This window comes from Manis pentadactyla, chromosome X (genome assembly GCF_030020395.1).
Source record: "Manis pentadactyla isolate mManPen7 chromosome X, mManPen7.hap1, whole genome shotgun sequence".
Taxonomy (NCBI): Eukaryota; Metazoa; Chordata; class Mammalia; order Pholidota; family Manidae; genus Manis; species Manis pentadactyla.
This window is the reverse complement of record NC_080038.1, coordinates 77,526,685-77,541,825: the sequence shown is the minus strand read 5'-3', so window position 1 is coordinate 77,541,825 and position 15,141 is coordinate 77,526,685. Positions and strand designations below refer to the sequence as shown.

At 33.5% G+C, this 15,141-nt stretch overlaps 1 protein-coding gene across 1 annotated transcript in view; it reads left to right on the top strand.

Moving 5' to 3' along the window:
- POF1B (POF1B actin binding protein) overlaps positions 1–15,141 on the top strand; it is a 95,460-nt gene that overhangs the window by 62,195 nt on the left and 18,124 nt on the right. The window contains exons 8-15 of the mRNA XM_036929995.2: positions 2,704–2,731; positions 3,905–3,979; positions 9,283–9,375; positions 10,211–10,324; positions 11,121–11,273; positions 11,631–11,750; positions 13,063–13,191; positions 14,027–14,109. Coding sequence (XP_036785890.2) covers positions 2,704–2,731; positions 3,905–3,979; positions 9,283–9,375; positions 10,211–10,324; positions 11,121–11,273; positions 11,631–11,750; positions 13,063–13,191; positions 14,027–14,109 — 795 coding nt within the window. The remainder of the gene's footprint in view (positions 1–2,703; positions 2,732–3,904; positions 3,980–9,282; positions 9,376–10,210; positions 10,325–11,120; positions 11,274–11,630; positions 11,751–13,062; positions 13,192–14,026; positions 14,110–15,141) is intronic.

Sequence of the window (15,141 nt, the reverse complement as noted above, 5' to 3'; positions counted from 1 at the left end):
CTGTATCTCAATTTCTTCACCTATAAAAAGGGATAATAATAATAATACTTACCTCATAGATTTGTTATAAGTAATAAATGATTTAAGGTGTGCATTTACAAGCAGCATCAGCATCATATGAGAATTTGGAAACAGACCTACAGAATCAGACCCTGGAGATATGGCCCAGCAACAAGCCCTACAGAGGATTCTGATACATGCTCCAGTTTGAGAACCACCTACCTAAGGCTCCGAAGTGGCAAAATCTGGAACTAGAACCTGTACTCTCAGAACTTTTTCTTCTTAGGCAAATCACTTAACATTTCCATACTGGTTATGCATCTCCAAATTGTTTAAGATATTGCACACAAGTTAAATCATATTTTTTGGATCATCAAATTTGAAAAGGTCACAAGGTTTAGACCAACTTTACATTGTTCAAATTTTGCCTCAGAACCATTATGTTTGTAGGAAGTACAGGGCAAGATAATGTTCGTTTTGCATTGCCCCAAAACAGTTTAGAGCACATAGCCTAGACAAAGTTTTCTCAATAAGGGTTTATAGAATAAGAGTTAAACATATTTCAAATTTATTATTCTCATACTGATTAGAAGTAGACAAAGTAACTGAACGAAGGAATTTAATTTATTACACAAGGATCATCCAGGTAAAGGTGTAATCCTGGGTTTTGAAACAACTTTCTCTCATTGAGGTGTCTTGATAAATTTCCATGGGTGACTTAAACGTGTAGTTAAGCACTGCAAAACTTTGAATGTAATTCCTAGAGTAGCTACAAATACCAATAAGGAAACAGACAACTACTGTCTCCACATTAGTAAACACTCCAAAAGGAAGAGGGTCTTAAAATTTTGGTGCGTAAGAGTTTCTTTCAGAAGGTTGCCAGTTTCTTTCTCTTCATTCCTTCCCTCTCTCCCTCCTTTCTTTCCTTTTTGTTTTTCCTTGTTACATCCCCTCCCTCCTAGGAGATGAGATGGTATATAGTGAGCTTCCCCTCCTTTTTTTTCTGCCCAATGTAATTCTAGCCACCATTCCCCAGTATTGAATACATGTAAACCACACTGATCTTTCCATCTTTCTGCTCTGCTTTCTTTGTTTACACCCTATCCCTCCCCTTTTGTCCTCACTTTTCTTCTCTTTCCAAATTACAACTCAGCAGTGAGTGTGTGCAGGGTCAGAATTAAGAAAGGTTGTCTCATGAAACCATTCTGGTTACTTAAAAAAATTCCAGTATTAAGCGCTTTAGAATGTTCCTTGTTTTGTTTTTATGTTTTCTTATTTATAGAAAGAAGTAACTAGGTACATGTGTACTAGGTTAGTATTGGAACTGGAATTTTAAACATAAAAGATCTATTAATACTGTGATAATTCCAATCAATAGTAATGAAAGACTGCTAGAACTGCATTGTGATTCATATTTTTAACTTGTTCTAATTTCCAATATGCTCATGAAGTTATTTTAAGTAAAATATTAGTACAGTAGAAGGTATTTATTTATGTTTTATTTTTTGACTAGGTCTTCCTCACAATTTCTATTTTGGGCAACACAGGAAATACCACATATAAACATACAGATGACTGCACATATGCAGTCATGCCTCAGGAAATGGAATCTTCAGTTCTCTTTCTCCATATTAGCTTGTTTATTTTTTATAAATGCATGCAAGAGGTTTTGTATAGTGAGTGACCCACATATCTCTGTAAGCAATATATTACTCATAAGTACTTAGAAGGTAAAGCTAGTGTACTAGTTTGTATTTCTAAAACACTTTTCTGTTGTAGTAAAGATATGGTAATCATATGCCTATGATTTTCTAAGACTGTCTTACTTTAAAAGATTCTGTCTTACTGTCAGAACATGTATACTGCTTTTTTGTTTGAGAAGTATGTTCACCATATGTATTTTGGGCCCAGTTCTTCGACTAAGTGCAGAGGGAACAAGGAGGCAAAAATAAAGGCTTGTCTGTTGCCACTGACAACATCACAACTTCCCAGCTTTCACCATTCCCCAAAGGAGCAAGTATCAGACTGGTATAATCACCAACAAGTCTCTTGTAACATTTGCCTATGTAACATGGCTCCACAAAGGGCCTTCCAATCCTCATGGCCAAGCCCTCATTTTTTATGTCGGAAATTCTATTATTTCACTAGGATTTTGGTTATATTTAAGGCTCTGTCCCTATGTAAACATTCAAATACACTTTAAGCTTTGCCAGTGTCATATAGATTACAGTATAGAATGAGTGAGTTACTCAATCGTGCAAGTTTTGATTTTGAAAAAAAGGGTATGAATAACTTGGAGACACTGCAGAGAGAAGCTGGAATCAGCACTGAAAGGGAGCAATACAAAGAGAAAAGGAAGATGGAAATAGAGAACAACTATTATTATTATTCGTTCAGGCATTTATTGCCAAGCACTAAGGACTTCTAAATCCAGCCACAATGGACTGATGCTAATAGTTGACAGTAACTAATTCTGTACGTTTTATTGTTTTTTTTTACTGGGATGTTGTTTATTTTGAATAGATTAGCTAGCTCCAGGAAAATTAATTTTGTCAAGTGTCATTTTAGTTTAAACATTTTCTTTTGGATTATAAATTGAATTGGTGCTACTATGTATATTATAAAGATAATATTGGAACACTAGAATTTATATGATCAATGTACACATTTTCCTAAGTTTATTTTTTCCTTCATTTCTTGCAGCAAACAGGACTTTGAGTCTACAGATCACGTAAGTGCAAAAATAGTTGAAAATCAAATATAGTTGAGAACAAAGCAGATTCTGGTATTTGCAGTAATAATATTGTTTTAGTTTGGTACTTTTATTAGACTGGAAACACAGGTTAATAAAATAAATAATGATCATTTCACCTTTAAAATGATATAACCATTTGTATCTTTGTAATGCCTGTACAAGTAATAATTGTAAAAGTAATCATTCATACAAAAATGTTTTATCAGCTGTCACTTTATGATTAAATTTGTCTTTGGTTATCAGAATATGTAAAATTTCACTGACCACATACTGTTTGCTTTAGAAAACTGAAATATATATTAACTAAATAAATAGCAATTTTAGTTTTAATGTATTTTGGAACCTTGTATGCCCCATACCAAATAGCCAGCAGCTTGAAATGTTTTATTTTTCAAGTATTAGTTCTATTATATATGTGCATTTTGTTAATAATTACTTCTAATGGAATAAGTCATCAAATAAAGAAGGAACTGCTTTCAATGTAATGCAAAAATATAATGGCCTCTTTAGTGCTAATTTTTCTTTATTTCCAGTGTATTAATACCCTGCTTTTATTAAAATAACTCAATAAGTCTTAGATTGCCTTTAAGACATACTGGCTTAAACTCAGCTTCTCACTTAAAATTAGCTGAAGTATCTTAGTGTTGTGTGGCAACATATTCTTTTAAGAGACACCACTGCTTTATGTAAATTCTCAAAAAAATTAATTTTATTTTATTTCCCTAAATGTTCATTATTTAAAAAATCAGCTCCTAGAATGGCATATCTATGACCCAACAAAACTTCCAGTTGTTAAAAGATACACTGAAATAAAGTGTTTAATGGGATTTAAGAGACCATCCTTTTGTTTTTAAACTGCTGTTTTTAAAAAATAGAAATGAAACATCTGATTGGTTGCCCAAAGCTTTTTCCTAAGATGCCGGGAATTCAGGGGTCTTTCCATAGTGTATGTAATATAATTGATTTTTTAAAACCAAGAACTGATAAGGCTAGAAATGAAGTTTGAAGTAACTATTGTGCAAAAAGTGAAATAATCTTTCAATGTCCCTAAAAATATGACCTGCTGCACAGAAGTCTGTGTGAACTGCTGACCCGAAGATCAAAATACAATGTATATCTGTTCAATGGATAAATTGTCTTTTCTTATAGTCGGAAGACATTGAATCCTTGATTCCTAATGGATTGTCAGAGTTTACAAAACAGCAAATTCGCTATATTCTGCAGGTGAGGTGGGGTCAAGTTTGTCAAGCTAACAAACTGCGAGCCTAGGATGCTTTCCTTAGTTAAGAACATAAAGTTCCAAATAAAAATCCTGTTTCACAAGAGTTGATTATATTTTGATTAAACAAGGGTTCCATTAGAGTTTGGTCAGACCCTCAAAGACTAGCATTGCATGACTAGTATTCAGGAAAGCACTGTGAAAGTGTTCTGTCTTATTCCCTGCTGTGGAGTGCTCTTATTCTCTCTCACTGCTGTAGTACAATGTGACTCTAATTTATGGCTTTTGCTTTCCTCTTCTGCATTCTATTTTCTACCCCTCCCACTCTACCCTCTACAGTGAAAGATGGAAAGGCCAATGTCTTGCTTTCCTTGAATTGGATAAGGCTAGAGGCCACTAGAGCAGTAAATTCCCCTACAGTGAAGGAAGAGACAGATCAAGACAGATGCTAAGGAAATATGGCTAAAAAGAAGAGTACACGTTTGAAAGAAAGAATTCTGAAGATAATCTAGTTTTGTCTAGTGAGGCCAATTTCTAAGTTTGAAATTTGGTCTCAAAGCTTTGTTGGTCAATCAAATATTGGATCTGGTGTCATATCTGTGAAATAATAAATGAAATATTTTTAGTGGCACATGGTCTGTATTTTAAAGAGACAGTGGAGTAAGGAACACAAATGCTCTGCAGAACCTCAGTCTTGGAAACATCCTTGGTATTATCTCTGGTGGGAGGATGTCCATCCAACGTGCATTCAAGGCCTATTCCTTTGAAAAACACTTGAGGATTTTTGCATGTAAGTTTATGAGGGACACCAGTCTGTAGTTTTCTTTCCTTGTATTCTCTTTGGTCTTGGTGTCAGGATAATACTAGCTTCATAAAATGAGTTGGGAAGTATTTCTTCCTTTTCTTTTTTTCTGAAAGAGATTCTATAGACTTGGTATTAATTCTTTAAACTTTTGATACAACCCTTAAGTGAAAATATGTGGACCTTGAGATTTTTATGGGGGAAGGGGATTTAAAATTTTTTAATTCAATTCCTTAATAGTTATCAGTTTGTTCACATGATCTGTTTTATATTGGGTGGTTTTGGTAGTTTGTGTTTTTCAAGGAGGTAGCCCATTTCATCTAAGTTCTCAAATTTATGTGTATACAGTTGTTCATAGTATTCTCTTATGATTCTTTTAATGTCTGGAGGATTTGTATTATTATCCCCTATTTAATTCCTGATACTAGTAATTTGTGTCTTCTTTTTTTTTCTTCATCAGTTGCTGGAGGTTTATCAATTTTATTGATTTTTTTCAAAGAACAAGATTTTTAGTTTTATTGATATTCTCTTGTTTTCTGGTTTCCACTTTAACTGATTTTTGCTCTTGTCTGTATTCATTTCTTTACTTGCTTTGGTTTATTTTGCTTTTCTTTGGCTAGTTTCTTGATATACGAAGTTAGATTATTAATTTGACACCTCTCTTATTTTCTAATGTAAGCATTTAGTGCTATAAATATCCACAGCATGACTTTAGCTATGCCCCACAATGTATGATATGTATTTACATTTTCTTTAATTTATATGTATTTTTTATCTCCCTTTAGACTTCTGCTTTGAGTGGATTATTTAGAAGTACACTGTTTAGTTTCCAAGTGTTTAGAGATATTCCCACTGTCCTTCTGTTATTTATTTCTAATTTGATTCCATTGTGATCAGAGAACATACTCCATATGAGATTAATTCTTTTGAAATAGTTAAGTTTTGTTGTATTGTCAAGGATATGTTCTATCTTGGTAGATGTTCCATGAACACTAGAAAGGAATGTGTATCTGTTGTCAGATGGAGTGTTCTATTGTTGCTGATTAGATCCTTCAGTTGATGACGTTGTGTTGTTGAGTTCTATATTCTTGCTCATTTTCTGCCAACTCATTTTACCAGCTGCTTAGAAAGGGGTAAGGAAGTCTTCAGTTTTAACTGTGGATCTATTTCTCCTTTCAGTTCTATCAGGTTTTATTTCATACATTTTGTAGCTCTGTTCTTTGGTGCATTAACATTCAGGAATGCTATGTGCTCTTGGTGGATTGACACTTTTACCATTATGTAATGTCCCTCTGTGTCCCTAGTAATTTTCTTTGCTCTGAAGTCATTTTTATCTAATATCAATATAGCACTTGTGCTTTCTTTTGATTAATGTTTACATGGTATTTCTTTTTTCCCCCTTTTAAGTATAATGAAAATTAATATATATTAATATATATATGCATATACATTAATTTTCATTATACTTAAAGTGAGTTTCTTGTAGAAAACACACAGTTGGGTCATTTATTTTTCTCACTCTGTCAAGCTCTGTCTTTTAATTGGTGTATTTAGAAGAAGTTGTAATTAATGACATTTTAGGACTATTTTTATTTTGTTTTGTTTTCTTTGTCCTGCTTTCCTGTGGATTATTTAAACATGTTTTAGAATTCCATTCTTATTTACTTCTAGTGCTTTTGAGTGTTTCTCTTAGGATAGCTTTTTCAGTAGTTGCTGTAAGCACTACATTATATATACATAATTTGTCCCAGGTACTGTTGTCAATATTTGATTAGTTTAGTGAACTGTAGAAAATGTTGTTTTCTTCATCTCTTTTTACCTTCCACATTCATATTATTCTTAAATATTTCCTCTACATACATTTAGAGCCACATCAGTGATATAATTTTCACTAATCATCAAATATAATTTAGAAAACACAATAGGAGAAGGAAGACCTACTCTATTTACCCATATTTTTGCTTACTTAGTTATTTCTTCCTTCTTGATGTTCCAGATTCCTTCTTTTCATCATTTTCTTGCTCTTCAGATAACTTCTGTTAGCCATTTTTTTTAGGATAGGTCTGCTGGTGACAAGTTCTTTCCATTTTTCTTCATCTGAAAATGTCATTTCCTCTTCATTCTTAAGGATATTTTCATTGTCATTGGATACAGAATTTGCAGTTAATGATTCTTTTCTTTCAGCACTTAAGAACAGTGTGCCACTCTTTCTAGCCTACATGGTTTCTGATGAGAAATCTAATGTCATTTGAATTGTTATTCCTAATAGTTAAGGTTTCTCTTGCTGCCTTGGAGATTTAGAATTTATATTTAGTTTTAAGAAATTTGACTGATTTGTCTGGACATATTTTTTCTGGGGGTTTATTCTGTTATGATTTTGCTCAACTTCTTGAATCTGTATTTTTATGGTTTTTGCTAATTTGGGGAAGTTTTCAGCCATTATTTCTCCAAATACTTTTTCATCTCCATCCTCTTTCTTTTTTCCTTCTAGGACTCTGATAACATACGTGTTAGATATGTGTTATATTTCCACAGGTCTCTAAAGCACTGTTCAGTTTTTTTTCCAATCAATTTTCTCTCTGATGTTCAGACTCAGTACTTTCTATTGTTCTGTCTTCAAGTTCACTGATTCTTTGCTTTGTCCTCTCCATTCTGCTTTTTAATTCATCCATTGAGGCTTTTGTTTTTTGTTTCTTTTTATTTATTGAGCTTTTCTGTTCTAAAATTTCCAATTAGTTATTCTTTATATCTTTTATTTCTTTTCTGAGATTTTCTGTTTCATTGCTGAGACTTTCTATTTCTTAATTTACTTCTGCAATTTCTTATTGAAGTATTTTTATTATGGCTGCTTTAAAAAATCCTTGTCAGACAACTCTAACATTTCTGTTTCCATGATGTTGGTACCTTTAATTGTTTTTCTTATCAAGTTGAGATATTCCTGGTTCTTGGAATTATGACTTTTTAAATTGAAACATGGACATTTTGAGTATTATGTTATGACCCTGGATCTTATTCAATTCTTCTGTTTTATCAGTCCTCCTCTGATGCTGGCGTGACAGAGGATGTGGGGGTTACTACCAGCTGGGGGTGGGAGTCCAGGTTCCCCACTTAACCTCTGTTGACACTGGTCAGGGGAGGAGTTCCTTGTTTCCTCCTGGATGGGGATAGGAATTGTGGCTCTCTACTAGGCCCCCACTAATATCACCCTAGTTTGTACAGAAAGGAGTGCCTCACTACTGTCCTCCATTTGGCCTCCACTGACACCGCAAGGTGAGTGGCCTCATTTCCATTAGGTAGTGATCAACGTCCTGACTGTCCACTAGGAATCCTCTGATATCATCCCAGCAGGGAGGTAGAGCAGTATCTCATTACTGCTGGATAAGGTGAAAGCCTAGGCTCCTTTCATATTCTCAAGCAAACTACAGTGCTTGAGGTCTCATCTTTGCCCAGTAGGGATGAAAGTCCCATCTCCCCACCCTGCCTTCCCTAACACTAACCTGGTGAATAGTGTCGATCCATCCTTTTAGAACCTCTTGAAGGGGAAAGTTTAGGCTCCCTTTTTGGCCTTTGATGGCTTAGGTGAGATTAGTGTTGAAGATTTTTTCATTTGGTATTTGTCTGGAGTAGACTGGTTATTATCTGAAAGTCCTCTACCTTGCTAGGCTGGTCTTTTCACGGTCCTTTATTCAGAGAAAGCAGGTTTTTCTAGGGACTTTTTTGTCTGTATCCATTGATGTTTCTGGGTTACTGGCTTTCCCCAAACCATTCTGATATATAACGCAAAAAGAAAACCCAGGAACTCACTTCAGTTGTCACTTCTCAGGTCCCAGTGTTCCTAACCAGCCTTCTTTTCACCTTTCAGAATCATTTTATATTTATTTTATACATAACATCCAGGACTTTTGGTTATATTTAGCAGAGGAATAGGGAAAAGTACTTCTCTAGTTTTCTATATATGGAAATTGCCTGGTTTGTAAACCATTTTTCTTTGAAGAAATAAGTTTAATCTACTGAAAAGGATTTTTCCCCCTCCTCTTTAAAATTTGATATGTTTGTATACTTCAAAGTTTGACTTAATATTATATTCTTCTCACCTCAGACAAAATCCATGCATTTGCAGCACATTTAGGGAGATACATTTTATTGTTTAAGGGTTGACTGCTTCATATTTTCTAATCTTTAAACAAAGAATAAGAGTAAATTTGAGAATTTGCTGATAGATTTCTGTCTTATGAGAAAGATGATACTTCATCATGGGAAAAATAATAGACCCTTATTCTAATCACATAGCTATGATCTCCTCAGGAATGTTGCTTGAATTACCTATGCATGCTTTTGACAAAATGCCCTGTATCACTATTCTAGTATTCTAATATTCCTATATCAAAAACTGTTTATAAAATTGCTTATATCACTTATATTGCTTGTATTACTTATTATTATCACTTATATTGCTGATTTTTAAACACTAGTACAAATAAACTATAAATTGTTTTCTTCCTCTAGATGAGGGGTATGTGCGATAAATCACTCCGGCTAGTGTTGTCCACATTCAGTAACATACGGGAGGAGCTTGGACATCTTCAGAATGACTTGACAGTAACATTTATTTTGATTTTTCTTTCCAAAACCTTTCAGTTCCTAACCTCCTAATGTAGAAATCAAAGAATTCAGCCTACCGTTTTAAAATTTAATACAACACAATATTATGCTTACCCAGACATAGTTATTTTCTTGAAACAGTTAACTGGGGTTGAGAGAGGAGAAAAGAGCTATGTAATGTAAAAATGAAAAAAAGTTGTGTGCACTCATTATTTAATTTACCACGAAGGTAATTTAATTCTTAAAGCCAAGAAGTAGCTTGTAAAATCAGAAAAATCTAACTAATTGAATGGGAATTTCCCCTTTTCTGTAGTAAGAAAGCATACTCTGAATTTCTTTGAATGCTTGAAAACTTCTTTCTCAAAGAACTAACCTTTTCTGTTCTCTATTTTAATTAGTGTTCTTTGTGCCATTAGCTAGATACTTCAGAATACTTTCCATACAGTGAATAACTTCTTGAGGACATTGGAGTGGATGTTTTGTTTCTGCGATCTGATGAACACAGCTATAATCTACTTTGAAAATCTACATGCAGGGATTAATAAGGAGTCTTTGTAGATTGGGGCAAAACATTAAAATATTTCAGAAGGTTCTGCTTCATTGCACTTAGAATTAGTCAGCCCATCAAAGTATCCCTTTCAATGCAGGTTTTTAAAGTTTCAATCCTTCTAGATTCCGTATTTTGCTTAACTTTAAAGAATTCTGTTTTATTAATAAACTATAAATAAAACAAGTGCTTAGTTAAGCCTTCCAGTCTAAACAAGTCTTTGTATTATGTGATTGTTGACAAGTTTCTATACTTCTGAGTCATAACAAATTATTTTGCTTCTAGTTACTGGAAAATGACAAGATAAACCTTGACAAAGACTTGGCATTCAAAGAAACTCAAATAAAAGAGTATGAAGAACTCTTGGCATCAGTGAGAGCAAATAATCGCCAACAGCAGGTAAGTTATATTTTCATTGATAGTAAATTAGACTGATAGCTTTTCATATGTACAATTACTGGCACATTGGACTTATGATATAAAATCCAGACACAATTAAAATATGATGGAACAATTTGTTCATATGAGAATTCAGTGATTTGGGGTATTTCCAGTGACTGAAAATCCTCATAGAAAAGCACATAACCTTATGTATTTTAGATATAAAGTATATACAATTCACAATTATTGGTGTTGGGTGATAAAAACTGTATAAATTCTAAAAGTCTAAGTTCACATTGTTGATAAAAAAGTTTTGTAGATCTTAACACATGTTTGTGCAATGAATAAATGAATGAATGAACTTTAGAAATGTTCTCCAGGTGTCTGAGCAGAGAGGATTCTTAAGAAATTATAGTGAGTCTCTAAGACTGATCCCTTCCTAATCTTTTCTCTCATGATGGTCCACAATTTTTGCTCAGTTTACAGTTGTTACATAATCAGGTATGTGGCCATTTTGATGCCTACTAGATGGCAGGGTACTGCATTGTCAAAGAGCACGAGTCAGATTGCTAAATTGGTACACTGAAAATTCATCTAGTCTTGATTCCTTCTTATTAAAGACAGGCAAGTCAGACTAGAGGCAAGAATCTAATATCTTATACAGCTTATTTAACTCACCATTTAAAGTTAAATATGTAAGAAAACTGGACATAGAAAAATATTTGCTTTATTTCATTGAATTATTCAACTAAAAGAGCACTCTCCCCCAAAAAGTAAAATGCACTTGTTTCATTTACTTTTGTCTTCTTTAAAGCAAGGACTTCAAGACTCAACCTCAAAATGCCAAGCACTGGAAGAAAGCAATCTCTGTCTTCGACATACACTATCTGATATGGAATATAGACTAAAAGAACTGCAATATTGTAAGCGTAATTTAGAACAAGAAAATAAAAATCTTAGAATACAGGTACTAAAATTTTGTTATATATATTATTCATTAGTTATGCCTCTGCAATCCTAGCACTGGCAATAGTAAAACACACACACACACACACACACACGTGTGTGTGTGTGTGTGTGTGTGTGTGTGTGTATAATCTCCTATTCATCTTGAGAAAATACATGGATTGCTTTCTGATGATCTCACATGCAGGTTAGGTCTTATCTCACTGCCATTTGAGCTATATAATGCAATTCCTAAAAAGTTGCTCTCCTTATTTTAATATCTTATTTAATCATCTTTTTTTCATCTAATAGTATTGTGATATAATATGCATTTCTACCATAACAATCAAATTACAGAAATTTATTTTGTCTTGTGTAGGTTTCTGAGACTTGCACAGGCCTGAGGCTACAGGCTAAAATGGATGAGATTGGCAACCATTACATGGAGATGGTAAAAAATTTAAGAATGGAGAAAGATAGAGAGATCTGCAAGCTAAGGGTATGTTGATTCTACACTGCATAAATAATACACAGGTCAGAAAAAACTTTCTAATAAGATAATGATGGTTTAAATTTAAAGCTACAAAGATAAATCAACTAAAGGTAGAGTTTTAGGAATATGACACAGAACTTTTTGCTTAAATACATATTACAGTGTATAGAATATTGCTAAATTGTTTAAGATAATTTAGCTTAATTTTCTCTAGGAAAGCAAAAGAAGATAAATTTAGGGTTTTGGTTTCTAACTTTTATTCATTTATTTTTTGTTGTTTTTGGGGGTACCCTTTATGATCTTGCCTAAACATGTTTATGCAGGGAAGAGCAACATTTGAGATTATCCAGCAAAGTCACAGTGGGTTCATAAAAATCCTCCTTTGACTTTGAGGGATGATACACAGCAAGTATGTTGTCAAGCACAAGGATAAAAAGTGTCGAATTGTTACTGTCATCAAAATTAGGGTGATATTTGTGAGAATAAGTACACATTGCTTCATACTGTAATTTTGTCAAACTGAATCTTAATTAACTGAGACCTAAGTGTAGTTAGATACTTAAATATTTTAACGCAAAAACCAATCAGATTCTTCTTTCCCAATACCAATATACAATTTTTACTGAAAATAAAAGTGAAATATATAATTTGTCCAAAAGCTTACTGATTTTTCTAGCAGAATTCCTTCACCAGCATCATCTTTTCCATCCCTATATTATGAATAACATTTTAATCTAACAGTCACCTATGCAAATATAATGTCGTAAAGAGGAAAATGGACAGGATTTGGAGTCAGAAGATCTGTCTTGGAGTTGTGACTGTGTTGCTCACTAACTGTGTGACTGCATCATTTATCCTCTCTGGATCTCATGTACCTGTTTGTAAATGAAGATTATAATAATACTTGCTGCACAAAGCTGCTGTGAAAACTGAGATAAGTCACGCAGGAGGAATATTTTGTGAAATGCAAATCATAATATAATATTTGTTATTGTTATTGAGTTTTCCTTAATTAGTACTTGAAGGAATCTGAAGTGCCTGTTTTTTCAGCTTTATTTTAATCATTGTGGCCTAGGACTTTTACTTAGGTAATGCTTAGCCCTAAATAGTAAAGGCACTTTTAAAAAATGAGAAAGTCCTAATTGACATTGCAATTCATATTTTATATTCATAAAACTTTATGAATGCTTATAAATATTGGTGTTTTGCTCTCCATTTCATAACGAGCTGTATGACTTTATGTCAATCTTTCTAGAACTCAGTTACCTATTTTGTAAATGAGTATTACAATAATCCTTATTTCTTTTTAAATCTGTAGACTCAGTTAAACCACTACCAAAAAGATGTTTCAAGAAGAGAAGGAAGTTGCAGTGACTTCCAATTCAAACTTCATGAACTGACAAGCTTGCTGGAAGAGAAGAATTCCCTTATAAAGCGTCAGTCAGAGGTAAGAAAGAAAGGGGTAAGGGTGGAGATGAACAACACAACTTAATCCTATAGGATAAATACTTGCTGTGAACTAAAGAGCAGTTTTCCAAGGCTCATTTTTTTCATGAAGTAGAAAGTGACTGTGAAGTAGAAGATTCATATTTCAGGAGAAATAATTTAAATAAAATCTAGAATTGAAGTAAAAAATAAGGCCTATTGTGCATTTAATATTATTAAGACATTGATTTTCTATCTCGTTAGCCTTGAAACCTCCCAGTAAGACTGTGAGCTCCTTACTAGATTATTAGCTGCTTCAGCAAGAGACTGTTATATCTCTCTCTGTACCTGTAGCATGTAGCCCAGGATCTTTTCTAATCTAAAGATTAGAAAGTTCTGAAGGAAGGAACTACCAAAAATGGTGGCTAATACTGTACTTTGTTATTGAACAAATGGTACTGGCAGTAATGGTCAGTGTTGGACTCTGTTAGGAAACTGCAGTTGCTTCCATATCAAAGTTCCAATATTTTTCTGCTGTGGCTATACTTTCCAGCTTTTTAGGTAAAAACTTCCATATTTTCATCCTGAGAGCCTCACTCATTCAATCTCATGTTACCCCTCAAATATAGAAATCCTATACCAGTTAGTGGACTCATGCACAAGCATATAATGTGACTTATTAGCTACCATGAAGCAAGAATATATGGTATTCAACAAGTGGGGTTAGAATATTTTTATCTTAAGGCCAAAAAGGAAGGAAAAAAGAATTTTCTTAGTAACCTTTTAAATAATCAAACATACTTCTTACCTCATGTTTCTACTATTTTCGAATGATTATATTGCCTTTTATTTGTAAGGAACTTTCAAAGTTGAGACAAGAAATATATTCATCTCATAACCAATTCACCAGTGGTGGAAGGACTACCGTTACCACTAAAAAGTAATGTATTTTTTAATGAAATTTGAATATGGCTTCAGTTATTATATAATTCAAGTTATATCATGTTTAATTGATAAATACACCCCTAGACAGAGTTTGCTGTTGTCTTCAGGCCAGGAATTCTACTGAAGAATGGATATTCACAAAAAGACATAGCTATGATGGTCAATAAAATTCAGTAGCACACCTTTCCTGTATTGACAATATTTTGAATACAATGGAAGTGAAAAGCAAATAATTCGATAACCAACCATATTACTTAGTACACTTTCAGTCGTGCACGCCAGAAACCCAGCTTAAACTGGAAATTAGCTAATGCAGTTAATTGGGATTGCTTGGTAACCAGATGGATTTGTGTGCTCAAATCGTGTCTTCAGAAATCTGTCTCTATCTCTTGGTTCTGTTCTTTACTGTGTAGATGTCATTTTTAGGCAGGGTCTCCCTTTATCATAGCAATGACCACAGCTTGCATCCCAGCAATTTAGGAAAACCAAATAGAAAGTAATTCTTTATGAAAACTATCAGAAAAAGTCTATTTCAGATATTTCATATAAATAGAATAATACAAAATAGGTCTTTTGTGATTGGATTCTTTCACTTTGCATATTATTTTCAAGATTCACCCATGTTTTTTAATTTTTTTTTAATTTTGGTACCATTAATCTACAATTACATGAGGAACATTATGTTTACTAGACTCCCCACATCACAAAGACCCCCCACATACCTCATTACAGTCACTGTCCATCCGTGTAGTAAGATGCTATAGAGTCACTACTTGTCTTCTCTGTGTTAACAGCCCTCCCCGTACACCCCCTCATTATACATGCTAATCATAATGCCCCCTTTCTTCACCCCCCTTATCCCTCCCTTCCCACCCATCCTTCCCAGTCCCTTTCTCTTTTGTAACTGTGAGTCCATTCTTGGGTTCTGTGAGTCTGCTGTTGTTTTGTTCCTTCAGTTTTTTTTCTTTGTTCTTATACTCCACAGATGAGTGAAATCATTTGATACTTGTCTTTCTCTGCCTGGCTT